The 27242-nt window shown below is 46.3% G+C and overlaps 1 protein-coding gene across 3 annotated transcripts in view; it reads left to right on the forward strand.

Annotated features, from left to right (window-relative positions):
- Positions 1-27242, forward strand: part of NTRK3 (neurotrophic receptor tyrosine kinase 3) — a 201840-nt gene that overhangs the window by 120002 nt on the left and 54596 nt on the right. The window contains exon 13 of one of the 3 annotated variants that reach the window (XM_021530340.3): positions 17380-20078. The exons of the other annotated variants lie outside the window; for them this stretch is intronic. Coding sequence (XP_021386015.1) covers positions 17380-17498 — 119 coding nt within the window. The 3' untranslated portion in view covers positions 17499-20078. Of the gene's footprint in view, positions 1-17379; positions 20079-27242 lie in introns of those variants that run through there. 3 annotated transcript variants of the gene reach the window in all.

Raw genomic sequence — 27242 nt, forward strand, 5'->3', positions numbered from 1 at the left:
GTCCACTCACCCATGGTCTGGCACTAGTCCAGACTCATCGTGGCAGGGTGAGAGGAGTGGGACACAATAGGGATAAAAACAGGTTTACATTCCCTGCTACCAGCTGTGTGTCTGGGTCTTGGTGCTTCTCCCTATCCATATTGCACTTGTGGTGTTTTTAACCTGAAGGAGGTGTTTGTGCCAGAGAGAGCAGGGGTCTGTTCACCAACCAGCACTCCTCAGGGGTGTGGTTTCATCCCTGCAAGACAAGAGGTAGCAACACAGTGCTCCACCTGAGGCTATTGCAGACTCGGGCAGCTCTGGTGTCAAGAGTGTTCTCCTAATGGCTCGTGGATTGTGTGAATTTTGCTATGGGTCACTGTAAAAATAGCTAGTATGTGTATGTATGCATGGGCTGACTGCTGATATTGATTTCTTTTGACCCTCATTTAAACATGTCTTGTTTTTGAATGAGTTTTTTGTGGCTTATAATGTGGCTTTTGGGAAAGCGTCTGGCAGCTGGGGTACTTCAGCATTCCTATGGTAAAGAGGATGTGCCTGTGGTACCTGGCCATGGGGTACCCTTGAAGGAACCAGGAGTTCCCAGAGTTTGCAAGGACATTGTGCTGTGACTTTTTAGTCTCCCCAGGCTCTTTGTCAGGTTTAAAATCTCTCTGAAGTGTGTGGGTCTCACTGTGATCAGACAGGAGATGTCTCTCTGGTTTGGAGATTGCAGGCTCTCATTTTTTGATCATTGTCTGGTTAAATTGTGATTCTTAATTAAAAATAACTGTTATTATTTAGGAGTTGGAGCGGTTTTGCATGACCACACACACAGCAGGAACATTATTAGTGGTGCTGCCCTGTGGGACAAGAAGTATAACCCAGAATGTAGCAGAGAACCTGCACATCAGTAGAGGTTAAAAAGCCCCAAAACTTAGTGGTGCTTTTGGGCTAAACAGCCCAAAACATCCCATTCGGTCCTGAAACCTGGGGTAGGACCTATGTAAAAAAATATTCTGCCTAAAGAGTTTATTGTGTGGAAGGAGGCTTTTGTTTCCCATCCTTGTGTCTCCCATCCTGGCTCTGAGGAGATGGGGTGGGCAGAGATGGCTCCCAGCAGCATGGGGCAGATGGAGCAGAGCACGATTGCTTCACATAAAAAAAAAAAATGTAGAAATTGTCATTTTTAATTGCTGGACACTTCCACTCCACCTCAGCATTCTGCAGTCTGTCCTGCTCTTGTTGGTGGGTGCAGAGAGGGAGTGGGTCAGTGGGATGAAGGAAGGTGCTGCTGCTCAGGGAAGCAAAACTGCTCATGTGCTCCTAAAGCCCTGAGCTGAAGCAGCTGTTTTACACCATGGCTGAGAGTAAAGCACTGCCCTTGTTGAACCAGATGTGATTTGCTGAAGTGAACATACCCATTGCAGAACCCAGTAAACCCATTTCCATTTGCAGCTGATGTAAGGTTTGTATGCAAGCATCTCGAGGTGAAAAGTACATTGGAGTCACAGCGTGTGAGGATTGCTCTCAATGCCTGGGCTTGTCTCCCATTAAAGCAGGGTTTATTGCATAATCCATTTTTAGATTCCTGCACACTCATTCCTAAACACACTGCAAGTTACTTGTGCTGAGCCTGGCTTGAATCTGTTCAAACCCTCTCTCCCTGCCCCTCTCTGGATGCATCTCTTTAAGAGATGGGAACAAACTGAGACTCAGTGAAAGCATGAACATTTCTGTGTGTACCACACCAAGGACCAGGCTGTCCTGCTGTCTGCAGACAAGCCTGGTCAACATGGGATGCAGTACTCAAATTAAGAGATGATTTACAGTTTCATGTAGAATCAGCTTTTTCTGATGCTCATTCCAAGTTCCTTTGCTGATGCTGCAGCAGCACCTAAAGTTTTTTGTCACCACTGTGGGCCTGTAAATACATCACACCTTTCTTTCAGGCCTACTAACCTATTTTTCTTCACTGAATGAGAGCACTGAGTCTGAAGGTTGCTATACACACCTCTTTTTATATATAAATCTGATATATATGTTTGATCTATTTTAAATGCACTGGTTTATAATATATGGACATCTGTTCTTATCTTACTTGTACTTTTAACAGGTTTTACATCATCCTTCCCTATCCAACCACCATACTCCTTTTTTCCCTTTGTAAGATAAAAGGGAATTTTTTCCCCCTACAATAAAAACATCTCTTAAATTCAGGACAAGCAGTTTCTCTTGCTCCCATAAGTGTGACAGGAGACAGCTAAGTCTCCTAAGTATATATGGCAAATTGCAATTAGAAGAAAACACTGGAACAAAATTTCTTTAGTCCTTGTCTCCCTTCTCCCAGCCCTTCCCACCCCTCCACCTCCCTCTTGCAGGATTAAGCCAAGCTAATCCTCAGATGAGCAAGATCTTGGGAAAGCAAAGAGCCAAGGGAGGAGAAAGAAAAATCCTTCCCACTCAACACTAATAAGGAAATTATAGGCATCCTACATTATGAATTGGATGAATTTTTAATGGTTAGAAATGCAGCTGATTTATAATGCATCCATCCAGGACTGCAGGGCCTGTCGCCAGCTAATAAATAAATGACAGGCTCTTTGTATTAAAAGTATCAGTCATTTTATGTCTCTGTGCTGTAATTGATGAAGAGCATTGAGCAAGGGAGGTGGTGGCCGTCAGGTCCTTGGAGGAGCAAGGAAAGCAAGGAAACACAAGGGAGCAAGGACCTTGTGTTTCAAGCTATACCTGCAGGCTTGGCATACCAGAAAGCTACAGCCCAATCTTCCAAGTCTTCTCTCAGATGGGCCATGGCTCCTGCTCTATCCCATTGCTCACATTCCAGAACCAGGGAAATAAAGGGTTTGGCTGGGGCTGCATGGTTTGGAAAGGTCATTTTAAGCTTAGCTTAGGGCCCTGTTTAACATGGCTTATGCTCTAGAACAAGTTAGTTACCCTGGACAGCAGGAATGGCTCCATCTGAGGTGGCTGCCCAAAGATTCCTACATGTGGAATGAGTTAGGAAGCTTTGGGTGTGCCTCGTGTGAGACCCCTGGTGAGAGTGGGGGAGATTGTGCCTTCTGTTCTCTTGACAGTCCTGGCTATTGGCACAGGCAGGGTGAGACGAGCTCAGAGGCAGGGATCAGCATGAGTTCATGCAAATCCCAACACAAATGTTCACGCTGAGGCTGTGTTAAAAATAAATTCTGGGCAAATCCCAGAGATGGGGTGGGGTGGGACTGTTCTGCTTTTGTGCCAGATCCCAGCAGAGCCCAAATGTCAGGGGAACATTACTGAGAGCACAGCAGGCAGCTGAGTATCTGAGGCATGGGGTAGATTTTATTCTCTTCTTAATGAGGAGAAGTAACCTGGCTTGTTGTATCTCCACTCCTTCCTGGAAAGAGGCATTTCTCCTTCCAGCCCATCAAGGGGCTGTTGAGCATCTTCATCTCCATTTTATGGATGAGGAGAGGCAGCTGGAAAGACATCGATTTGCTCAAGATCATGCCAGGATGCTGACAGCTAGCAGCCTGGCCCATGTTCAGCCCACTGGACCATGTTGCATGTTTATGAGTCTCCACCTGAAGTCCTTTCACAGACAGTCTTTGGAGTCAGGAGTTTAGATGGATAAACACATCCTTGGAGCTGTCAGCTGCGTATCATGATCCCAGAAAATGGCAATTCTGAACTTTTCCTGCTCTTTTCCAGATAGCTTAGATCAAATTCTCCCTTTCCACATTCATGGGGGCCATGCTACAATCTTAATATGGTCTGCTTTGCTCTCTTGACTACTTCTGAAGAGACCTGTCCTTGCAGGTCTCATGCCACCTAGGCATGGCCTCCTGGCCAGCTTCATTGGAGTGTGCTGGAACCCGAGTGCTGGGCTCAGAGCAAGAGCAGTCATTTTCCAACTTGGCTTTAGTCCCTGGCTGCAGGAATTGGGCAGGGAGGCTGGGATATGAGCCTGGCTGCCCAAGGAAAGCACTGATCTCTAAGATGCAGACTTTCATCTTGACCTGGAGGAAGGAAACGCTTATTGCCTTATTTATTACATTTTCCCATAGCAGTGTAAATACCAGATCCATGATAGACATAATCTTATGAATAATATAGAGATTTGAACTAAGTAATTGCTGTGCTTTTTTAATACAAGGGATCTTCAGTGTCGAGTAGTATTAATGATCTGTCTTGACACGGGCTCTGCAGAGGGCAATTGCAAACCCCAGTTCCGTGAGAATTTGAGAAATTGGGGCAGAAATCCTAATGTGCTGTTCATCCCCTCTGTTCCCTGTGGGACACTTCAGAACAAGTATCCTGTCTGCTGATTTTTTCTCAGCTTTCCCTAGACCCTCTAAGGACAGGAAGGCTAAGTGGGTTTTGGGAAAACAAATCCCTTTTGTAGGCAGGCTGGGCTGGGTTGTCAGAGGAGGGAACTTTTGGAGGAAATGTAATACAAAGATCCTAGCAGCTCCCTGTGGTCACTAACAGTTCTCCAGACATTTCTAGAAGAGCAAAATGATTAGTTACAGTGAAATAGCTAAATTCAGGCGGAGGTAGTGATATTTTATGTGTCTACTGATCTGAGCCTCTGTCTCTTCTCTGTAGCTTTAATATGAAGCTCTCCTTTCCACTTGCTCTCTGAAACCCTTGTGCAGCCTTGCTGCTGTGTGCTATTAAACAGGTGGCTACGTTATTATGAGAAATTCTCTATAAAGTCCACTCTTTAATGCTTTAGAATCTTTGGGGATGAATTTAAGATATGACGAACTATGGTGATTGAACACCTTTTTCGCAATGACATTGCTGTGGGGGAAAGGATAAGGGGATAGCAATCACAGGATGTGGTGTGAGTCACTTTGTGCCTTGCATCACTGGTGGCAGGGAGCTGGTAGCCCCACTGGCTGGTCCTTCTTGCTCCCTGCTGTAGAGGTGTTGGTGTTAAAGCTGCAGAGCTCCAAGGCCTCTTTAAATAAATGGAACTGTCTGAGAAGGCTATGAATGCCTTTTCAATTTCTTTTTTTCCCCCCAAAACATAGCACCTCAAGTCTGAGTCAGGCTGTTAACCTTTTTCATTTCTCTCTTTCTAGCCACATCCTGCTTTAAGGTTGTTTCTCATCTTTGTTCCACCATCACCCTTTTAACAGGAATAAGGGCAGGTGAGACCAGTGGACTCCATAACCCATGTTCTCACCTTGTCAGTCTGGGAGGAGCAGGTCTTGCTGACCTCTGTGGGCTGTGTAGAGCAGGGACCGTGGGCTCAGGTGTTTCTTTGATACAGGAATGGTAGCTCATTAACACTCTGTGTCCCGCAGATAACTTTTATTGATCATCAGCTGCTTAATCAAAAACTCTATCACAGTTTGTTTCGATTATTTTTTCCATCTCTTCATCTCTGGAGAATTGGCTTAGCCGAAGTTAATGTACTCATTATGCACTTGGGAAACCACTGCTACAGTGGTTTGTAAATCAAGTCTATGTAAATCAGGAGTTTAGGAAGGTTTGTGTCCTCCTTCCCACGTCTAGCAGGATGAATACACTGGGTGCATACTCCTCTGCCTGATGGGTGAAACAGGCATGAAGGGAGTTTGGCTGAACTGGGTTTTGGCCAGCCTAGAGTGTCAGAACTCTCCCCCCAGGCTGCACAGAGCCCAGGCTCCAGATCTACAAGCCCACAGTCCTGATACAGTGAGGGACAGCCCTGCTGCTGTACCTGGTCCTGTATCTAAACAGATCTGAGCACCCTGAAATCAGCACCCTCGGGTGTGTTGTTCTTGGGCCACAGCTGGAAACTCTGTGAACAGTGGCCTTACTCTCTTGAAAACTGTCAGAGCTCTGGGGAAGGGGGTGAGAGGAAGTTGTGCAGTAAGTGGCAAAAATATTTCCCAACTTCTACCATGTCTTTAATGACCAGCCCTGAGAACTGTCTGGCCAATTTGACTGGGAACACAAGAAAGACTTGGGAGAGAAGCCCCAAGACAGGAGTGCTTCTTCTTGTGCCACTCCAAACTTATTTCTTACTCTAGTTATGATGGATGTCCTGATATTATTAATTTTCCTTTTGTGCTTAATGTTTACTGCATAAAATCATTCTCCTTGATCCTATACCCTATCAGGGCTACATGCTCCATGCTGGCTATGGTGTTGCAATGTCCTAATTTGATTGCAGAGGGTCGTGTCCTGTATAATGTTGTCTCATTTTCTCAGTAGTCGATGAAAACTCAATTTTATTTTCTTTGAAAAGAAGGGAAGAGGAGGCAGGAGCCCAGAATCCACAGCTGAGCCTATACCTGCAGCACTTACCTTGTTGCTCGGCTGTAATGGCTCAGGTAGTTCAGCTTGGACGGGACCTACAGGCTTGTTATATTTATTTATTTTCCTGATGGTGCTGAAGGAGAGAAAGGATAGAAGCTACAGCAGAGAAGAGCCCTCATTTATAGGTGCTGGCACCACTGATTAGCCTCAAGGAGTCATTAATCCAACTCTCTTGATGGAGCTTATCTCAGAAGGGGAGGGTTAGCTGTGTCTCCCTGTGGGCCCTGGGTGAGTGCTCAGCTTTCTCCTGTTGTCTCCAATTAGATGCTCTGTCCCTTGTACCACTGAGTTTCACCTCTCTCAAAGACCCTTCACCTGCCTTCCGCCTCTGTAATTTACGAGTGGCTCAGAGGGGAGAAGGAGGGTCTGGTCTCAATTTGTCTGGCTCATTTGCATGTGAAATGAGCACGTCCCTTCAGCAGGGCTGCCAGCAGTCTCCTGGCCCCGCTGCTCTCATTCAGCACGGCTCTGACAGCTCCAAGGCTGTGGCTCGGTGAGCGGTGGCAGGGCTTGCTCATACACTGGAAGTGTCACTGTGTTTTTGCAGAGCTCGTCCAGAAAATGGTGTTTTTCAGCTGCTCATAAAGGAGGTGTCAGCCTGGGATTTGGTCTGTGGAAAAAGAGCCTGCTTTTGCAAGCTGCAGAGAGCACAAGCTCTCAGCTCTGGCTCCAGGGCCATCCCTGCTGGCTGGGATTGCTGCTGGGGCAAATTATTCAGCTGATGGTTTCATTGCAAGTTTCCTCATGGGTCCTGAACTCTCTGACTGTATTCATCTCAGGGTATTCCTCATTCTCAGCCCTGTCTTTTCTTGTCCTGTTGGCCTTTTAGTGGTCTTTTGACTGAAAATGGATCCGTTGTGGTGAGAGAGGAGGAGTCAGAGAGGCGCTGGCAGGCAGAAGGCACGTAGTGGTTGAATGAATAAATCAACAGGTCTCCAGGTGTAACACCAAACAGGCTCTCTTGTCTTGATCCAAGGATTTAGTGGGAAGAGGCCAGGCAGTGGAGTGGCAATGGTCTCTGTGACTGGAAAAGGACCAAGGGAATAGAATCATAAGTCTTGAGGATAGGAAGAGAGGGAGGAGATCGGTCACTCACGTGATCCTCCTTGGAAGAATACCAGGTTCCATGAAGGAAGCACAAATCTACGCCTGATTTTTTTCTCCATTTCAAAATATTTAATCAGAGAATCAAATATGAAATCTCCTCAAGAAGAGGCTGGCACGGCAGCTGGCTGAGTGTTGCAATCAATGTATCCGCTGCGGAATGTTTCCTGCAGAAGTATTACATCCTCTCTCATTTACTTGATGATCTCTAGGGTGAATCAATCAAAAGATGCTGCACACAAATAGTTCAGACTGTGATCCTGTGTGTGTCCATTACAGAGGTATTTGCTCCATGTTAATAGACCTGTTGATTAACAAAAGTCCTACCTTTTTTAAACAGAAAGCTGTTATTTGATGGCAATTGTTAGCATTGGTTTTCCTGCCTCCCCACATCCCCAGCACAGCTCTCATTCTGCGCCAATGCAGGTGACTGCAACAAAACCCAGGTCTGCACTGCTGGGGAGAAGAGACTCGCATCTCACCCAAGCAGTTATCTGAGGAGAACCTTCTCTTGGAGGTTGGGAAGGGCAGAGAGAGACTTCTCTGTACTCAGTGGGTGATTTCACCACTCTGTGTCTTGTATTTCTGCACCCATCTACCTTGGCATATGACGTCCTGTTGCACTTCAGATATATCTGAAGAAGATATTCCCCTGAAATCCCCATCAGACCAAGGCCCAGCAGCTCCTTGAGGAGTCTGATTGGGTTTTACACTAGCTGAATGCATGGGAATTTTTATTTGGGTCTGTAAAGCTTCTAGTCTGCTGAAGCGTTACTGTTCATTTTGTTCCTCTGCAACATAGACACTTGTGAAGTCTCCACATTTCTGGGTGAAAATGTGCCCATGTTGCAATGTTAGCAGTTGCTTTTCTGATGCTAGCATGGCAAGAACCCCAGCTGGTTCTAATGCTAAGCATTAGAAAGTCAGGATGGTGCCTCCTGCATAGATATCCTTACCTTTGAAAGCCAAATCTGAGCAGATCCAACCCTGTGATGGCTGAAGCTGTGCAAACGAGGGAGCAGCACAGTCAGTGCTGGCAGAGCTCTGGTGTGGCTCTGGGAGCACATCCCAGGGCAGAGCAGTGTGCTGAGCTGTGTCACACAGCTCCCTGCAGAGGCGGTCACGCAGCAGGGCTGAGCGGCCCGAAAGGACCAGGCGTGTGGCTCTGGGCTGTGTTCAGCCTCATGCTGGTCCTTGCCAGCAGCTGTTCTGCTTTCTGGGAAGCGTGTTGGGATCTTTCCTGCTCAGCTGGAGGCTGTGAGAGCGTTTGGTTCTCTCCCAGGCCGCTGGTGCAAAGCAGCCACTGTTCGGTTTGGCGGGCCAAGCATCGCTTCAGGCTCCACTGCAGAGGGGACCGACCCCCCCGTGTCACTTGTTTATCTCTGTCATTTATTGCTACAAAACAGCTCACCCAGAGCCGTCCTTCCCACAGCTGGTGGGAGTCAAAGTGCTGAGGCTGTTAGTGGATTAGGGCAGCAGAGTGAAAACCATTTGGCATTTCTATCCTGATTCTTCTGGGTGCCTTTAATTAGCATGATTGCTCAGCACAGATTTTGCCATGTTCTTTAGCTCCCCTGGTTAGGATAATTATTCCCCCAGCTCTTTTTGTTCCAATTCCTGATCGCTTACAAAGTCTCCTGTTAAAAGCCATTAAATCCGTAATGTGAGAGTAAATGTTCAGCAGCGTTGTGCTCTCAGCCCCACACGTGTGAGCTCGAGCTCTCGGCCCCTCTCCTGCACTCCTCTGCTCCCTGCCACGTGCTCTGTGCTGTGGCATCCCTCTCTGCTTCCCTCTCACGCTTCCCCCCGGCCATCCCACGTGTCCCACACGCAGCAGGTCGTGTGCAGACTCTCCCTGCTTTCTGTTGGCACTTTTGGCATCGCTCAGCTTGGCTTCCTCTGTGCACAGGCTGGTTTTGAGAGTGAGGTTGAATCCTGGGCTGTGGACTGTGATCTCTCACATTTCGTTGCATGTGCAAATATGGAGGTGCCATTAGAAATGTATGTTCTTGCATGTTTTAGCCGTGGTGTGGGGAGTTCTTGTTTCAAGCAACAGCCAAAATAGAGGGGGAGATGTCCTAGTGGTGGAAAGTAGGATTTTTGTTGATAGATGATGGAGAAGAGGAAATACTTATTTTCCTTATTTTTTAAGTGAAGTTGTTTTCCTCTTTCTCAAGCATAAAAGCCTCCAGTGGAGGGAAAATAGGTTTTGGATAGCCTTGTTCCCAGGAGTTTCCATGGTGCAGTGCCTCCCCATCTGGAGGCCTGCGAGCTCAGCCCCTTCACTGCCCCAATCTCTGCTGATGTTTGATCAGCACATGCCAATGGCTCAAGTGGGGCAGACGCACAAAGGCTTACACAGACTGACATGGTGTGAAATAAGATTGGGCTCAAGTGCTTTAAATGCCTTGTGCATTTAGGTGAGTTGATGTGAGAGGGAGACTTATTTGCAGACCCAGAATGAAACTGGGGCAGAGAAGGGTCTGGCAGACGTGTAGCTTGTTAAGCTGAGAGCTGATTGCTCGAGCAAAAATTCACAGCAAGACCACTTGCTGGAAAAAGCTTGTCAGACAAGACTCCTGATGCTTCCTCCCTCCTTTGAATGATGACCCCTAATCAACAGCAGACACACATTTTGGGTTAGATCTTGAATTGCTGCCCTGCTGTGCTGTGCCAGACCTTCCCCACTCAGCAGAGCTCACCCTCTGCTCTGGGGTGGAGTGAGGGTTTCCTTGCACAGCAGCAGCCCCCCATAGGGCTCCTCACTCACCTCATCAGTGCTTTGCTGGCTGCAAGGAGCTTTCCAGGCATTTCATACATTCTTTTGCAAAAACCTATCATGTTTCATGTGTGTTTGGTGGGAGCAAAGCCCCTGCTGCAGAATGAAGACTGCCACAAATACCTGGCTCTCGTTTGGTTGGCATTATCCAAATAGTCCCACAGGAGCTCCGTAGCATCAGCATAAAACCATGTTTTTCTGTCTTCCACTGGGAGAGCACAGCCTTCTCTGTGCGCTGGGGTGTGTGTTTTAGAGCTTGTGAAATACTGAAAGATACCAAGACATGGTCTCAAAACAAAATCTGGAGCTGGGATTCTCCCTTGGGAAGTATAATAACACCCTTTGACATATTTTGGTGCAGAAGACAACTTATTTTGAGAACCATCTACTGGGGCAATTATCAAGAGCTGAAGAACTGTGGTGGCTTAATTTCCAAAGCAATCAGCTGAGTAGGAGAACTGGAGAGACACAGACAAAGAACAATAATTCTGGACAACACAGCATCCAAACAGCCTAAAAAAAAATCAACAAAATCTTGTTCCTTGAAACTCCCTGCTGCTCTCACTGTGTTTTAGCCCTCAGCTCTTCCTGTTCCCATTTACAGCTCCTCTGTAGTGCTCGATGCCTCCTTGCCTGCTGAGATCTCCTGCGCTCCTCAGTTTCCATCCCAGTTTGTAAACTCCACAAAATCGTGTTTTCCCACAGGATGTTCTTCCTGACACTTCAGACTCTTGGGCTTGTACAGCTCCTGGGCTTCCTGGAGGGCAGCTCTGGCCTTTCTAGATGACATAAGGTGTTGCTGGAGCAGATGGCAGAGTAAAGAGACTTGAACAAGCAAGGATTTATTCTGGGCCTTGATCAGCTCCTCCCATCCTCTGAAGAGCATCCCTGGCACTGCCTGGGCTGGGGAGGTCCCAGCTGCAGGCTGCAGCAGTTGTGTGCAATCCTGTCCACCATCTGTGTCTCTTCTTGATGTCTGCTGTGAAATCCCTGGCTTTACCAAGCACTTCTGTCCTCTTCTAGATCCCAGAGCTCCTGCAGAGGATGGGAGCCTTGGAGCTGAGGCTGTTCCCTGTTGGATGTTCAGGACTGTCACTGGTTCCTTTGGAGACCTTGGAGAAAACGTGGTCCTGCTTTGTGCCACCGTTTTGCCGCCTGTGTATTAAATATAACAGCTCCTTCCTCCCTGGGGAATGAGTGAGGCATAACAAATTAATGTTTATGAAGCACTTTCCAGCTGAAAAGAACTTTTGAAACAGAGCTGTTGCTGTTCTAACTCAGGGGCTTCCTTTACTGGTTGGTCCTTTGAAGTGGTGATCTGCGGTACTGGTGGATCAGCTGTACCATAATTGGAAATAATCAGCAATTAAGGAACATGAGCCCAAACCAGATTCTTTCCCAGTGGATATTAATTTCTGGACATATTAGTCAGTGGTTTCAATAACTCTGTAAAATGCTTAGGGTAACTATTGCTATCTGAAGCAGGTGGGGAACAGAGGCAGTGTCACAGGGACATGGATACCTGTCAGGCAAAGTGGAAATAAGAAGCTCTTGTAGCACTGTGCACTGTGCTTAAATTGGCAGCACTCCGAGGGCTGACTTGAAAAAAAAATTAAAAATTTACATAAGAATATATTTGAAAACCAAAGTGATGAAAATGATGTATTACTTGCTAGGATGGGATCTTTCATGCCAGGTCCCTTGGGCTTTGTGGAGTGCAGAGGCAGCGAGAGTGCACGGTGGTGAGAAGTGGGGACTTGTGGAGGCAGGGAGACAGGATTTATCCTCCCAGCAGTGAGAATGGTAGAGGAGAAGGTTCCTGGATGTGTCAGTGCAAGCACAAGGGGAGGCAGAGGTAGGGGAACAGCCGGACAATGCCCACGATGTCAGCTACCACCAACTTTGCAAACACTTTCCTGCAGCGTGTTCTCATGGCTGACCTGCAACCCCTGAGAGATTTGCCACATGTCTTTCCATGGCCGTGGGTATTTCAGGGGACAAAAGAGCCATTCTCCTTGCTCAGGGACCTTCTCTGTGACCCACTACCACTCAAATGAGGCAGAGACTAAGCTCTGCATGTCGTGGGTGAGGCTGCTGGGTGCCCAGCCTTTCCCCCTTCCCTGGTCCTCTTACAAGTCATTTCACATACTCTGGCTTCAATCTAACAAAAACAAAACCGATGAGGCCCAACTGATCTGGCTGCTTTCCATCATGCAGTGGGCCTCTTGAGTGGCTTTAAATAGCTGCACCTCCGTGCAGGCTGGAGAAAAAGCACTGGCTGTGCCTCTGGACAAGAGGGTAGCTTTGGCTCAAATCACAGGCCATCTCAGACCTGAAAATAGCCTTTTATTTCTGCCATCTTTGGTCTTAAATAGATTTTTTTTTCCTTATTTTTTACTTTATACCCTGTTAAGTGCTTTCCTACTTTGGGGCTTTTCCTAAGGGGGGATTGGTGGGGAATCTTGGAGCTCTGCCTCCTGAGCTATCAGGCTACATCATTTAGTATCTTGGAACTACTCCATCCATGAAAGAGTTCCAGAGAAAACAAACTTGTGATCCTGGCTAATATGGACATGGCCTACTTTAGTGGTGGCAACAGTGGAAACGCAACGGATACTGGAATTCCTTCGACCAAAGGTTTAGTGAATCTTACAAAGTCTTCAAGAATTCACCCTGTGAAAGCTGTGAATGCTGCCCTTTCCTCAAGGAAAAGCTGTTTGGCCATTGAGTGCCTGCAGAACTCTCCTACCCCTTCCGCTGCTGTAGCCAAGCATTAGAGAAATTTATGTGGAAATGGAATCTTCTGGATCCATTTGCGTCTGCTTTTCTCTTGCTCTGACCCCATCTCCTTCTTTTCCTGCCCTCCAAAACACTCGCAGTGCTGCAATCTTCTGTTTGCGATTTTGGGTTGTGGAAAAGCACAAGAAGATGGCACAAGCTGTAGCTAGAGCTCCATCTAGCACATTCCCAAGAGGTTTCCTGTGACGTCAAATCTCATTGATTAAAGTGGGAGACACTTATGCCAGAGGTTTTACCATGGAAAATGAAAACAGATACAAGGTGAGCTGCCGTGGAGGGGAATAAGGACCCTGTTTACATGAAAATGAAGGATTATAAGAATTTCTGTAGCTCTCTGAGCCATTATAGTCTAAGAAGAGGTGTAATCTACTTGAAGATCTGCTTGAGGTCTGTGTAACAGCGTGGAATTCGTCTGTGGACTGAATTTGCTTAAGGTTCTCCATTGTGGTCAACACTGTTGGGCTGTGTAAATGGGAGGAGAGCTGTGCTCTTTGACTTTACCTTGAATAGTAGAGGAGATGATGTGGTTATCTGCAGCTGAGAGCATCAGGGAGAGCCTCACAGCGTGTTTCTGCTGAGCTTCTGTGACCTGCTTTGTTGTGGCAAGAGAGGCCTTAGGCTGGGTTGCATCTCACCCAGTTACATGCTGTGAGAGGAAGGGAAAAAAGAGGGTTTTGTTTCCTAGCCCAGCAGATGAACCCACCCATGACAGGAAACCTGGGTTGTTGTGTTGCTTACCCCTCAGATATAGTCACAGCAGTGCTGACTTTGACTAAAAGGATGGCTATTTCCTTTGCTCAGGATGTGGGCCAGGCTTGATGGTTTTCATGCTTTCTTTGATGCTATTCATGCTTCATATCTATGCATAGAGACAGATAAAATGTACACTGTTGTTGGAGTCTCCTACTGCTTTTCCTTTATGTCATAAATTCTGCTGTAACTCAGAAGAGAGTTCAAAGCTCCTTTGCCTAATGTGAGCTGCGTGGATAGCAGAGTTATGTTTGGCCAGCTTGTTGCCCTTAATTTGCTATTTTTGTTTAACCCATTTTTGCCAGGCGTTACATAGCACCCCGTTGCTTTTCTCATCCGTTCCCACAGCAATTTATATTGCTGTTTCAGAAGCAGTTTCCATCCCTGGGTTTCAAAACTGGTCTGCATTGCTCCTGCTGTGGCAGATAGGGATGCTGTGAGGAGTAGTGCATCATTTTCTGCGTCATTCCCTCGCCTCCCCATGTGACAATCCCTGCTGCTCCTCTCAGGTGATGTGGAGCAGCCTCAGGTCTCCAAGAACTTAGCATCAGTTTTATCAGAAGGCACACAGGGAAGGCAAGGTGAAAATATCTGTTTTTTCTCCTTAGTTTTGCTCTCTCAGTGGAGGAAGTGTGCTACTGGCAGGGCACTGTCCATAGGCTGGACTGGTATGGGCATGGGGCAGAGTGGCCAAAACCCACTAGCCAGGGTGTTGGGAAACATGAGACATCTCTGGAGGACTAAGTGGATGGCCAGGGTTGAGGACAAAAACTGATTGCATGGTTTGGTTGCCTTAAATTTTCTTGTCCTTTCATTGCCACATCCATCCAGCCTGCTTAGAGGAATGTCCCATCTGCTCCCTCCATCTCAAGCTGTTAGAGCTGCACAGCAAAGCTGAGCTCATTCCTCCTTCCCTGTTCTCCAACACTCTCCATACATTTATTCCACTACCATACAATAGCTATTAGTAGAGAGAATATTATGTTTTAATTTAAAAAGTGATATCACTAGAACTGGGAGAAGCACAACGTTTAGTATGTCAGACCCTTCCCAATTTTGTAGGTCTTTGGAGATGTTTTTGATTTCAATCTACAGGGTGGGGATTTTTACCTCCTTACTATTTTCAGGCTTGCATGTTGGAGTTTCCCTACAAATCTACAACCAATGTCAAAGATAGTATTTTTCCTCCCATTTTCCAGCTGGCACTGACAAATGTGAAACTCCACAAAAGTTATTGTTTTTAAAATTTCCCTAACTGTTCTAGCAAGTTGAACATTTCTATTTCTCCTTTTATTTCCTTTTGACAAGAAAGAAAAAATAAAAAAAGTAAAGCAAAACCCCCACATTTTTAAAGACATTTCCAAGCTGGTTTTTCAGAAGCTAATAGCTGTGATGGTAGATGACATTTGTCATAGCAGCATCCAAACTCTGAACCTGTTGAGATTCACCCATTTTAACCCTGGACATCTCCGCGAGCATCATCCATCTCACATCTGTCAGTGAAGACATAAACCTAGCAAGAGCCTTGTTGGTTTCTGCTCCATACAAGAGAACGGGGTTAAGGGTAGCAGTACAATAGGGGAAACAGCAGTGAGGAAGAGAGAGAAAACCAGTCAGGAGAGAAGCATGTTTTTTTTCAGATTCTTTGGGGACTTTAATAAATCAGAAGGAGAGGATGCCAAAAGGACCAGTGCTGCATTGCTCTCCCAAGCCAGCGGGGATGTGTGTTCAGCCCTTCAGCTCCAGAAACGTGGGCTGTCCTCCTGCCATGCTCCTCGTCGTTCCTCAGCAGCCCCTGCATGTCAGTGGTGGGGTAACCCCCACTGCAGCCCCCTTCTGCAAAGACCCTGCTGTCACTGGAGATCCTTGCAGCTGGGATTCACAGCACAGCACTGATGACAGAGAGCAAAGCCCTTGGAGTCCCCAGCCTTTAGTCTTGCTGATCTTTCACATGTCCCTTCGCTGGGGCTGTGTGTCCCCAGTGGGTTTTTAGGTCTGTTGGATGTGGCCCGGCAGAAGTGAAATTGCCTTAATTTAGCAGAGCTAAGAAACACAAGGAAAATAAAGCAGACAGGAATTCTCCTTGGAGATACTTGGTATTGTTGAGGATAGACTTTCCCAGCTATCCTTTGGTGGCCATAAAATATATTTATATTATGAAAAACAAAACACGATAAATAGTGACGTTCAGGGATGCCATGTTTATTTGTGTCCCAGTGACTCTGATCACTTTAAACCATGAGAGTTGAGCTGGGCTCTTTCTCACTCTCATTTTGTTTACTAATGATATTTCATTGCTAAGAATTTGCCTATGAATCTTGTTTATGACACATGAACCAGAGCTGAGTCTGGCTTACTCTCCCATGTGGATCAGCCTTTAAGGGCCACTGAGAATAACAGATAGTTTCCCCCAAACAAGTTAAATAGTTCCAAACCAAACAAACAGCTTTTGTCTGCATCCCCAGCCCCATCAAAGGAAACATGTGCTTGATGTGCAGATGGAGTACAATAGTACAGTGGAGAAATAGAAACTGATATAAAAGACAAAATAGAAGAAATAGAAAAGAAAAATCTTCTGGCTGGTGTAGTTTTTGTATGAGAAAATTTTCTAGCCTGTTTAAAAGTACTCTTCCTATTGAGATAATTCTTAATGGCATCCAAGCCGCTCCATGCTGCTCTAGTGATGCCAGACTTGAGTTAACATAGCTGATTTGTTCAGGATCCTGTGACTGCATGAGGTACAGGAGTATTTTCTAAATCTTAGAGCAATTATGTAGACAAGACATCTCAGTAACTTCTTGGAAGAACCCATTAAACCCGTATGAATTTGCTATAGATGAGAGAAATCCCCAAGATCCTGCCATGCATGTCTTGGTTGTGGCAAACAAGTGAATTTCCCTGGCTGGGGCATCACAAGGCAGGTACATTCTGAGGAGATACTTGACACAGCCCTTTAAAACATTTTGTTTACCCTGTAAGTTTGTTGGACTGAAGGAAGGATCTTGCCTATGATCTTTGCTGCCCTTATTTTTCATTTTCATTTGGGCAGTGTTTCTGGCAAATCCTAATCATTTTTTTTTAGAGAGGTGGGGTTGTGTGAGGAGAAGATGCCTCCAGAATGCAGGGTTCAGTGCAGATGGGACAGCTGGGATGAAGAAAGGTCTGTGGGGTTATGAGAGAGTCCCCAGACTTGCAATGGTACTTTTTGGCTTCAAGAATGTTGTGCCAGATTAGATAAATCATCAGAGAAAATTAGGCACAGGAAGGAGTCTCCCTATTCCTCACTGTCTGCCTAGGGAAAAGATGGACTAGGTAGGAATTTGGACTTAGTGGGAACCTCTGGAGAAGACCTGTTTCCAGTTGTATGTCCAGACCTCTTGCATGCCCCTTGTCCTCAGAGCACTTGTGCCTGCACACTCCACATGAAATGATTGCCTGTTCTTTATGGAAAGACAGAGTGAGGTAGCCCTGCCTGGAGAGGACATTTTGGCTTTAATTTAATGGCAGCCGTTTGCTAGTTATTCATTTGGTTCTTTTTTATATAATCACATGTGTGTCGATATCTCTCTCTTTTTTTCTAGTTTTGCTCTTTTTCGTTTTTTCGTTTACTTTATTTTGCTTTTTTCTTTTTTCTGTTTTTTTTCCCCCTTTAGGTTTCAGAGAAATTATGTTGAATCCAATAAGCCTCCCTGGACATTCCAAACCTCTTAACCAAGGCATTTATGTTGAGGATGTCAGTGTTTATTTCAGCAAAGGACGTCATGGCTTTTAAAAACTCCTTAAAAGTCCCTGTTCTGATGTCAAGTTTATAGGCTGTGCCCTCAAAATGGTGGGAAGCAGTAAGCGTGGTCTGTATGGATTGAGGTCTCCTCCTAATAGGACTCTACAGCCCTGCCTGTACACACGTTAAAGCCAACTGAAACTGTGGTTTTCTGTCACCAGATAACAGGGTTGTTCTTTTCCTCCAATGGTCGCTGTGTTCGTTAAATATTCCTGCAAGGCACAACAGCAGCAATGAGAGCAAATAAAGAGAATTAAAACCCAATTGAAAGGAGTCATCCTAATAACACAGTAAATAATTGTACTTTTGCTTTAAAATAAAACACAAAACAAAACAAAACAAAAAAATACCAACCAAGCCAACCAAACTGACATCTTTAGTCATGTCCTCCCTGCTTGGAGTTTTCCCTGTAAGCTTGTGTCTTCGCAACACCCAGTGAATGCTGCCATCACCTCTTACATGGCACCGCCATGGGAGGTCTCCCAGAGCGAGCCGAGGCGGGGAGGCTGGAAGAAACTAAAGCAGAACGAAGACTTTTGGTAAGAACAAAGGCAGCCCTGCTCCCAGTTCTTGCACAGAAAATAATGTTGGAAGGAATGAGGATGGAAAGAAAAAAAAAAAGTATCTTACTTCTCTGACAGGAAGAGAGTGTGGTTATCTTTGAAGTGCACATCTTCTAGGAAGCTTCTTTTGTTTGTCTGTCTGTCTGTGTGTGTTAGAGCGGCTCGCTGGATCTGACTATCTCGTTGTTGTACTCTGGTCTCTCCCTGCTGCTTAAATGATGAGCTTTATCTGAGGAGTTGCCTGCACTTCCCGCATGGATGGAGAATCCATAGCGCAGGAGGGTCTGTGTCCTTGCCAGGACCAGAGCAGTAAGCAAAGTGGAAAAGCATATCAGACGCACGCAGGTCCCATTGCTGGGCCTTTTCCAGCCCCATTTAGCTCTCCCCTGTATTCCCACCCCACTAGAGATTGATTGTAGCCCAGTTGCGTACCCAGAACAATCAGCTCGAGGCTGGCTGGCTGAAGGAGAGGGGGAAAAAATATTCTGTTGTTTCTTCTCTGGCAAAAACAGGAGTATCAGTTCTGTTCTAGCCGATATTTGTATTGTCTCCCCCTCTCCTATCCCACTTTTGTCTTACTTCATCCAAAGCCTCTCAGATGGAAAAGTGAACCCTTTCATCATGTCCTCAAGAGAAGCCCTTGTGGCAATTTGCAGGGCTTTCCTTGGACTCTCTGGATGTCACGTGTATGGGAAGTACAGATTTCCTCACACATATCAGTTATAACCTATAAGCAAAGCAAATTTTCTCTAGAGGACAAAAAATATTCCAAAAGCTTCAGGTGTGGCCAGATCCTTTTGAAAGGAATATTGGACCAGGACCTTGCTCACCAGCCACTCAGCTTTGCTTGCCTTCTTGGTGGCCCGAGATGACCTTATCACATCAGGGGTGTCTCTAAATCACCAGCCCTCAAGGGTCACTGCCACTGGAAAGAGTCACAGTCCCTCTCCACCAGAACTGGGCAGAAGCCTCAGAATGGATGTTCTGCTTCATCCTGCCTTTACAGGTGACCTGCATGAACCACCCTGGAGATTGCCAGGAGGTTTTATTATCAGCTGTCCCATAGGGATATTGCTGGGAATATTCCATTCTCTCGCTTCTTCTCCTGGTTAGTTTGCATAAAAAGGTAAAGTGCAATAGAAGAGTACTGGAGAGATGGTGGCAGATTGCTTTAAGTTAATGGACATGCCTTAGGGGGGCATCTGCGTTAGTGCGAGGAGACCTGGCTCAGGTTGGATGGCTTCAGAAACCATGACCAAATCTCCCAACAACGTTTCCTGCCCGCATCGGAGCTGGAAATGCCAGAGGTGCACTGCCAGAGAGGACCTGCGGCCGTGTGCCACGGACACCTCAATTCTGCAGATTCACAGAGTGAGGAGGAACTTCGCCGAGCGTGTGAATCACTGGGTGCTTGTCTGAACTGAATTTCCCCATCTCCTGGAAGTTGCCCACCTGACCTGGGGATGTCTTGTCCATCTGAACTGTCTCCTCTCCTTGGCACTGTTCAGGGCACTCTGCTCTCAACTGTGTGTATCAGTCGTAGAGATGCATCTGTGGGCCTGGAGCAGAAGCCTATATCCAAACACCCTAGCAGAGGAAGGGTTGAATTTTGCAGCTCAGGTCCATCTCTGCTTAGAAGAAATCCTCCGGACCATACAACATAATTAAAAGCAGTTCTCCCCACTGTGATCGATGTCTCAATTTGTTTAACACCAATTAAAGTCTCTGGTTCCTCACTGCTGAAAACGAAAGCCAGTCGTGGCTGTTTGCGATTGGTGGCTTTAAGTAGCAAGTCTAAGGATGTTTCTTTTTTAAATTTTATTTTATTTTTAATTATTGTAAATCATTACCTCATTTTCTGTCAATGAGATTCCTCCATCTTTGAGCATTCTTATCTTGCCATAACTATCATCCTGTGCTAATGGGAAATGGGACGGTCCCTTTTCACAGAGACTATAGGGGTGTTCAATGTCTAGTTTCTTAATAAACACTTTATTTTCTAACGAAACAGCTGCACCAGGCCTCTTCTTTGAAGACAAAATAAATAAATGTTCAGAATGACATGTCCTATAGTCTACTTCTTCATGAAATGGTCCGCATGTGGGGAGTTTGGTTTGTTTTCTTCTTTGGCGGGTGTGGAGGGTGGGATTTACAGTTGTGATGGGAACATTGCTCAGGTGTAGCTCTTGCTTCTGTCACTCTCATCAGGCACAAAGATATTTTCTTGCCTGGGAGCTTAGCTGCTAATGGTCTCAGTTGACAACCTGTTGGTTTTTGTAGCATAAAATGGTAATATTCTCAGGGACAAGCTGGTACTGCAGGAGATTGTGTCAGGATTCGCCAGGACAAGTTTCTATAGTTAGTGGAAAAAGTTTTATTAGAAGCCTTATCTCTCAGGGAGCTTGACAGTAAAAGATTGTTCTGGCTGCAGTGCTTTTATTTCAGGATATGCTGTTGCTTCAAGTCTCTTTGCTTGGCTGTGCAAATTGACAAAAACCAGCAAAATTGGCTGATGGGTGTTGGATTGTTGTCCTCTCCTCAGGAACAATTAACCTGATGTGAAGCTCTCCAGGGTGTGTTTGCTGTAGAGGCAGTGGGGTACAGGTGAGCTGTGCTCAGGTTCCTCATTAGAAATTCATGTCCGGGTGGCTGGATGCTCCAGGAGGAGACAGGAGCCATTCTGCAGTGTGTGGGACTTGGCATGAGGGTGTGTCTTAGTAGTTGTGTCTTAGAACTGTTCACAGGAGATGTCACTGGTGTAACTAAAAGCTGCTGTGCCAACCTGTAGGTGACAGTGGGCATGAGGGCGGGGGTGTGTTTGAGCACATATTGATGGATGGTGCTGGAACCCTCTTAGAAAACCTGGTGAGACTTTTGATGAGCAAATTAAAAACATGTTTTCCAGCATCCTTCTGTTCCTATAACTTCCTGGCATGACTTTCAAGCAAATGTCTCAAAATTATGCTGTGGGTGAATTTCTGCATGACCTTCCCTTCTAATCAGTGTGTCTCCAGGAGTGATGGGGTGCTGTGGTTCACAGGACTAGGTGATGCCCGAGACCTTAACCTTTCCAGGAATGCCTGCAGTGCTCAAGACAAATGTTTGTCTCCTAACATAACCTTACACAAGGGATGAGCAGCTGAGCTGCATTGGATTCCATCCCTGTTTCATTTTTCTTTCTGAGGTGTGGGAAACAAACATGGGGTTTAGAAGCTCTGTCTTTTCTTCTCCACTACTGCAGGGTCTGTTATGAGATTTCACAGCCCAGAAACATTGCAAAAAGTGGTTGATTAGCCAATTACTCAGGCTGCTGCTATGGTCAGCTTTGGTTCACTTTGCTTTGTGTTTCAGGGCAACTGACTCCTTATGTATGAGTTCCCACAGTACTTTTAATGCTGTGAGTTCAAAAGGAGCTGGCTTAGCTATGGGGTCTGATAGGCATCACACAGGGGTTGGGCACTTGTTTCTTCTTGTTCTTTCTTCTTGGTTGTCTCTATTGTCTGATGTACCATGTGAAGGCTCCATGTTCTTCATGACAGCTGGACCATGAGTTGATAGTGTTGTGCTGCTCTCTCTCCCCACTCTGCCTTCAAATGACTCTACAAATAAAGAGTTATTACTGAAGGAGCTTGGGATGCTGGCTTGGTAGGGTGAGAACAGTGGATCTCTGAATGATCAGCTCCTCCTAAACATCACAACCCTGCCTCCTCAGGTCTTGTAGAGTGTGGAGCCTGTGTGTGAATAAGCAGAGAAATGAAGTTTTGGCTCATTGTACTTTGAAAAGACGGAGTTGTGTGAGTTTGCGGGCCCCAAAGAACCCACAGTCATGTTTCTTTTAGTTCCTGCTTGGAGGGAGCACGATGGGCACAGTGTGTTTCTGGCACTGTAGCTCTCTCCAGGATGGAATCACCGTGTGGGACCTTGGGCTCAGACTTGCTGCAGGGCAGTGTCTGGTGTGTGGGATGCTGTAGGTCATGATTGAGGTACATTGAGTTTCCACAGCTGCTTATTCACAATGCACTGAATCCTGATGTTCTTTGCTGCTCTTTTGTTTATTTAGGTATGCTTTTGAGGAGTCACGCCTTCTCTCCCAAGAGGCTTGAGTTTGTTTTGAAGGTGGTGGTTTGGTGTTTCTTTCTGCCATCAGGCCTTTGTCCTTTCCTGTGTCTGTGTCCTGCTGTCCAGGGAATTCCTGGGATCTGTGGGGAGTCAGAGGAAGCTGCTTCTGCTGATTCAGCAAATGCTTGGCTCTGATTTGTACCCAGAACAAACTGCAGATCCTCAGGGTTAAGCCTGGCATTAGCAGAGGATAAAGAGGCCTAGACACAGTAGTAAAGCTAAAAACCACGGGTCTGGAGGAGCAGCAGCAAGAGAGCACACAAGAAATCAATGCTGAGTGATTTCAATTTTTTCCTTAATGTTTGGAAGCACTTCTGGTGTGGTTTGTGCAGTGAGTCAGAGTCCATATTAACCATGCATTTACCAGTGCCTGCAGAGCCTGAGCAGTTGGAAGAAAATTTAACGAACTGTGGGGAAGTGCATACAGCTGCTTTGAAGGTGTGGGTGTAGTTTGATAGGAGACCTGCCCACTCACAGCTGGAAAAGGTGCTGCTTTACCTGGTGAAGCAATGATGTATCTTTTGCTGTTGTGGTGCATTTTGCTTCACCTTTATCTTTTGTGGCTTCTCCGGGGCTGTGCCCATTACTCTCCTTAAGACAGACAGACTCCTTGGTGGTGCCAGCATGTGCTCTGATGCCACAGAGCTAGAATAAATCCCAACCCACACTCCAGTAAATAACTGCAGGAGGATTCCTTTGCAAAGACAAGATGATAGTTTCTCCAGCAGTAAAACAGAGCGCAACTGCAAGATAGCTACATTTGAATTTTGGTATTATTTTGCACTTGTGAGTGTAATTGCTGACTAATCAGCAGGAATAAATTTTGGTTGTTCTATACAAAGTGGAGGGATTTGTTCTAAGTGCTGGTTAAATGATTTGCTCTGCTGTTAGTGACTCATTTGTGATCTGTGCCTGATTCCTGCAGAGAAGCTGACTTTCTGTAAGCATTTGTTTATTATTTCAGAGTATTTGGCCTTTTTTCTCCAAGATTTTGCTTCAAATATTCATGTTGAGTGATGGGTCCTGGTTTTGCTCTTGGGTTGGGTGGGTGAATGTTTCAGACAGGTAGTCAGAAATGTAACATGCAGAGATACCCTTCAATCATCTGTTATTTGGGGTTGCCCCCATGCCCATGTTTCTTTCTCGTATTTTGGGATTGGTACCATCCCAACAGGTCTTTCTTCTGGCAAGAAAAACTGGGGCTCTGGAACAGTTAAGAGCTTGTTTTCAGAGCAAGTAGCTTTCCTGGCTCCAGTCTGAATTCTGGGAGCAGCCTGTGTCTGACCTGTGTGTGGGTTTCCATCCGCTGGTGGCAGAGCAGCCGCTGCTGGAGGTCAGGCTCATTCATGAGGAGTCAGGGAGAGCCAGACTGGAGCTGCATTAGGCTCAGCAAACTGCCAGGATGTCTGAATAAACTGATTTTGGCCAGGTCATCATTATCTTAAGTGAGTCAGAGATGTGTCCAGGCTGTTTATTAAGATAATTGGGAGAGGGAGGGTGGGATGCTTACAGTCCATGGACTAGGCTAGTGAGGTGGGGGAGTATATTGCAACATCTGACACAAGAGAGAGGGAGCTCCTGGTCTTGCAAGCTGATGTATCCAAGGCCTGGTCCTGCCATGATTCAGTCCCTGGTGCCACTGTCAGGCATGTACAGTGACATCATGCTAATGCACATTTCAAACATCACTGATGTGAGCTCATCTTGCCAGGCTGAAGAGTCATACCTCTGCCCAGGTTTCCTCGTGAGGCCTTGTTACCTGGCAATTTTAGATATATTCTGGACCAACAGAACATTTTGGGTTTGCTGTATCAATGTCAGGCACTATGTGGGGATGAGAGGAGCAGCTGTGCACGGTCACTTCTTCCTTGATAGTGCCTGGTCCAGCCCCCTGTAGGCTTCTGGAGCTGGCTGCAGGTTTGCTTTGTGCTTCCTGCACACGTTGGTTTATCTGGTGGTCCCAGAGGGTTTGGAAGTTTAAGTGTTTAAGCTCCAGTCACATTCTCAGGACTGCTGGAACAGCTCCAGAGGTACGAGTCCCCCAAAGCCAGCACATCTCACCACGCACAGACCTTACAGGCAGCTGAGAAGGGCCTCCCTTAAAGACAGGTAAGTGTCATTTTTCCTCCTTCTAGGGAGCTGTTGTGTGTAATGTGCTGGATTCAGATATCTAGCAGGAATTATTTTGATGGATCTGCTCTAAATGCATCAGTGATAACTGACTGCATTAGACAGTATCAGTGGGAAACTGTCAGTCCTTGCTCAGGAGAAAGCAGGGGCTCTTCTGGCTGGAAATACTGCAGGTCTGGCACTGTGTGGGAGTGGAAAACCAGAAGAGCCAAGTGCTGCTGGTGGTCGGGGTGAACGCCCACGGCTGCTCCTGTTTGGCCACCAGGTCAGCTGTGGCGCAGGAGGATGCAGCCGGAATGCCAGCAGGGATGGCAGAGCTGTGGGAGGTGTTGGGCATAGCTGCTGACTCCTTTAGAAAACTTGAGAGCACAGAACTGCAAGGGTGGCTACTTGATGATAGTGCCAGTCTCTCATTTTCATTAGCAATCAGCCAAAAAAAGGCTGTGGTGTGCCTTAACCCTCCTGCCCAGGGCCAGCAGCGCATCCAACAGAGAGAATGCCTTTTTTGCAGCCATATGACATGCTTGCCACTCAATCCCAACAGAAGATCTTATAGCCATGGCTTCAGAAGAAGGTAACAAAATCCCTGACAGTGTATCTTGGATGAAAGCATCATCCTCTGCCTAGACTGAGTCAGTTTAATCCTGTTAACCTCACAGTGGACTCTTGGGAGCTGGGTAACATTCTCTGTAGGTCCTTAAGCTTCTCTGCATGGCTGTAATGTGTGAAGCATCTCATGTTTTGCCAAATTTTCTTCTCTGGATTCAGTAGTGCTGACATAAACCTCAAAAAAAAATATATATATATAAAAAGGGCAGAATGATATATCAATAGCAGTCTTACAAAGGAAGGTGAATATCTCTCACCAAAAAGACAGAGTCATCCTTACAAAACAAAGAAGACTCCTGAGCATAAAAGATATTGTTACGTACCAAATAGGCAAGGATTGACAATGTCCCTTCTAAGGAAGACCTCTAAGACCCAAAGAGCAAGGAAATGTGGTGAAATGAGCTATAGATACAGCACAGACTGAAACCTGGCTCTTTGATCTGAAAGGGCCACTGAAATCAAAGGGCTGCACAGGAATCTTATTTGGATGATGCCTTGAATGGCTGGTTCAGCCCTTTGGGGCATGTCTGTGCCCTTAGTTTAGGCACTGTGCTGCTCAGTCTGTCATCCAGCTGGGCTGTTGGTGTACCAGCACAGGGAGGGAGCCATGCCATGGCTTGCTGGACATGAGCCACTCCAGCCGTCCCTCTCTGAAACCTCTCCACCTCTCGTTTCCCTGTGCTCCCTTCTGAGTAAGAACAGGTCCCCACAGGTTGGAGCTTTTACCAGATCTCACCCAGCCCCATGCTTAGGTTTCCAAACAAGAAACCACAGGATGGTCATATTTTCATTGGGAAAGAAAATGCCTTTGCGTAAGATCCTTGGAGTTGTCCAAAGTGGTGTCCTTGTCTGGAGAAGTAAGTAGATGCCTGCTGGTCATGATGCAGGGGGGTGTGTATGGTTGTGTTTGTATGTGTAGTAGGAATCAAATATTCATGTTGGAAAGGTGGTGTTGGATTTCCAAGGGAAGAAACACATTCATTAGATGTGATCCACAGCCCAAGGCAGAGGATTGGGATTAGGCTGTGACATGGAGGTAAATTTTTGCTGCAGCTTCTCCACCTGCAGTTGTGTATAAATGATTTCAGTCCCCCACAGTCCACTGGTGGTGTCCATGCACTGGGACTGCCAGCGATGGATGAGAATAGGCTGGCTCTGAGCTGGGGGTGATTCCAGACAGCAGCTCTGGAGACCCTCAGCAGCACATCCCTGTGTCCTAGAGACTGAGCTGGGATCTCTCACAGAGCTCAGCTGCAAGCTCAGAACAGCTGCTTGGGTTTGGGAAGAAACAGGGAGACACAAGGGTCCTTTCCCAAGGGACATCCAAGCCCAAATGCAGGCAGCACATATGCTGCTCCTTGCTCCCTTAAAACCCCCTGAAAAAAAGACTCTTTGTTCTAGGAGATATAGATTATATATATTTTAAGGCTCCATGAATCATTCATAGCCCAAAGATAAAACTAAGCATCAGAGCCAAGGAGTTTGAGGCTGTGAGGCGAAGCAAGGAACCTTCCATTATGTATTGTGCTCAAACTTGACCTGGCAGTACCTCCTTGAAATCTTGCCTTTGCTTTGGAAAGTCCTCTTTTTCTCCTAAAAATCTGAACTACTCACCTACTTTCAGCAGATAATTGTAGGAAGAGCATAATCAGCTGCTTCCCTTGCTGTGCAGCTTGATGGTTGGCTTTTGAAGAGTTAAAGTGTATGTCCTAGTGAGCATGTGAGAGCACAGTGGGGCTGTCAGGAAAAGCATGGACATGTTGGCTTGGAAGGAGAATGAAAGAGTCCTGGGGATGCTATGGGATCAAGCAGGGTTTAAGGATTAACACTTAGTCTGGCAAACAGTGTCAGGTAGGGATTACTGAGTGGTTTGGGAAGAGAATCTGGGTGTTTTCTGACTGAGCCAAGCACTTCCAGGCTCAGTGTGGCACAAGCCAGCTGTGAATAAGGGCTCCTGCTCACTTGTGGTCACTTGGTGGTCAGCATGAAACGAGTCTTTGAGTGTGAGGCTCGTGCCTGGCAGGCAGATGTCCTTAGCTCAGAAAACATCTCTGGTTTCTTGGATGGAAGCTAATGCTGATGATTAAATCCAGAGTGTGGCTGTATGGCGGTGATTTGTGGTGTCCTGACATCTTGGCAAAAAGAAAAAGCCAACACAACCTGTCTGGATAGCAGCAGAACTCACAGCCAAAGAGTGGAAAGGGAGGCAGAGGGATTGGTTATTTGGTTTATTTTCTTTGTGCTTTGCTTTTGTTGTCTGTTTAATTCTGTAATCTAAGATAAGGGCTGGAAGTCGAGCTTTCACTTTATAAGA

This window comes from Lonchura striata, chromosome 11 (genome assembly GCF_046129695.1).
Source record: "Lonchura striata isolate bLonStr1 chromosome 11, bLonStr1.mat, whole genome shotgun sequence".
NCBI lineage: Eukaryota > Metazoa > Chordata > Aves > Passeriformes > Estrildidae > Lonchura > Lonchura striata.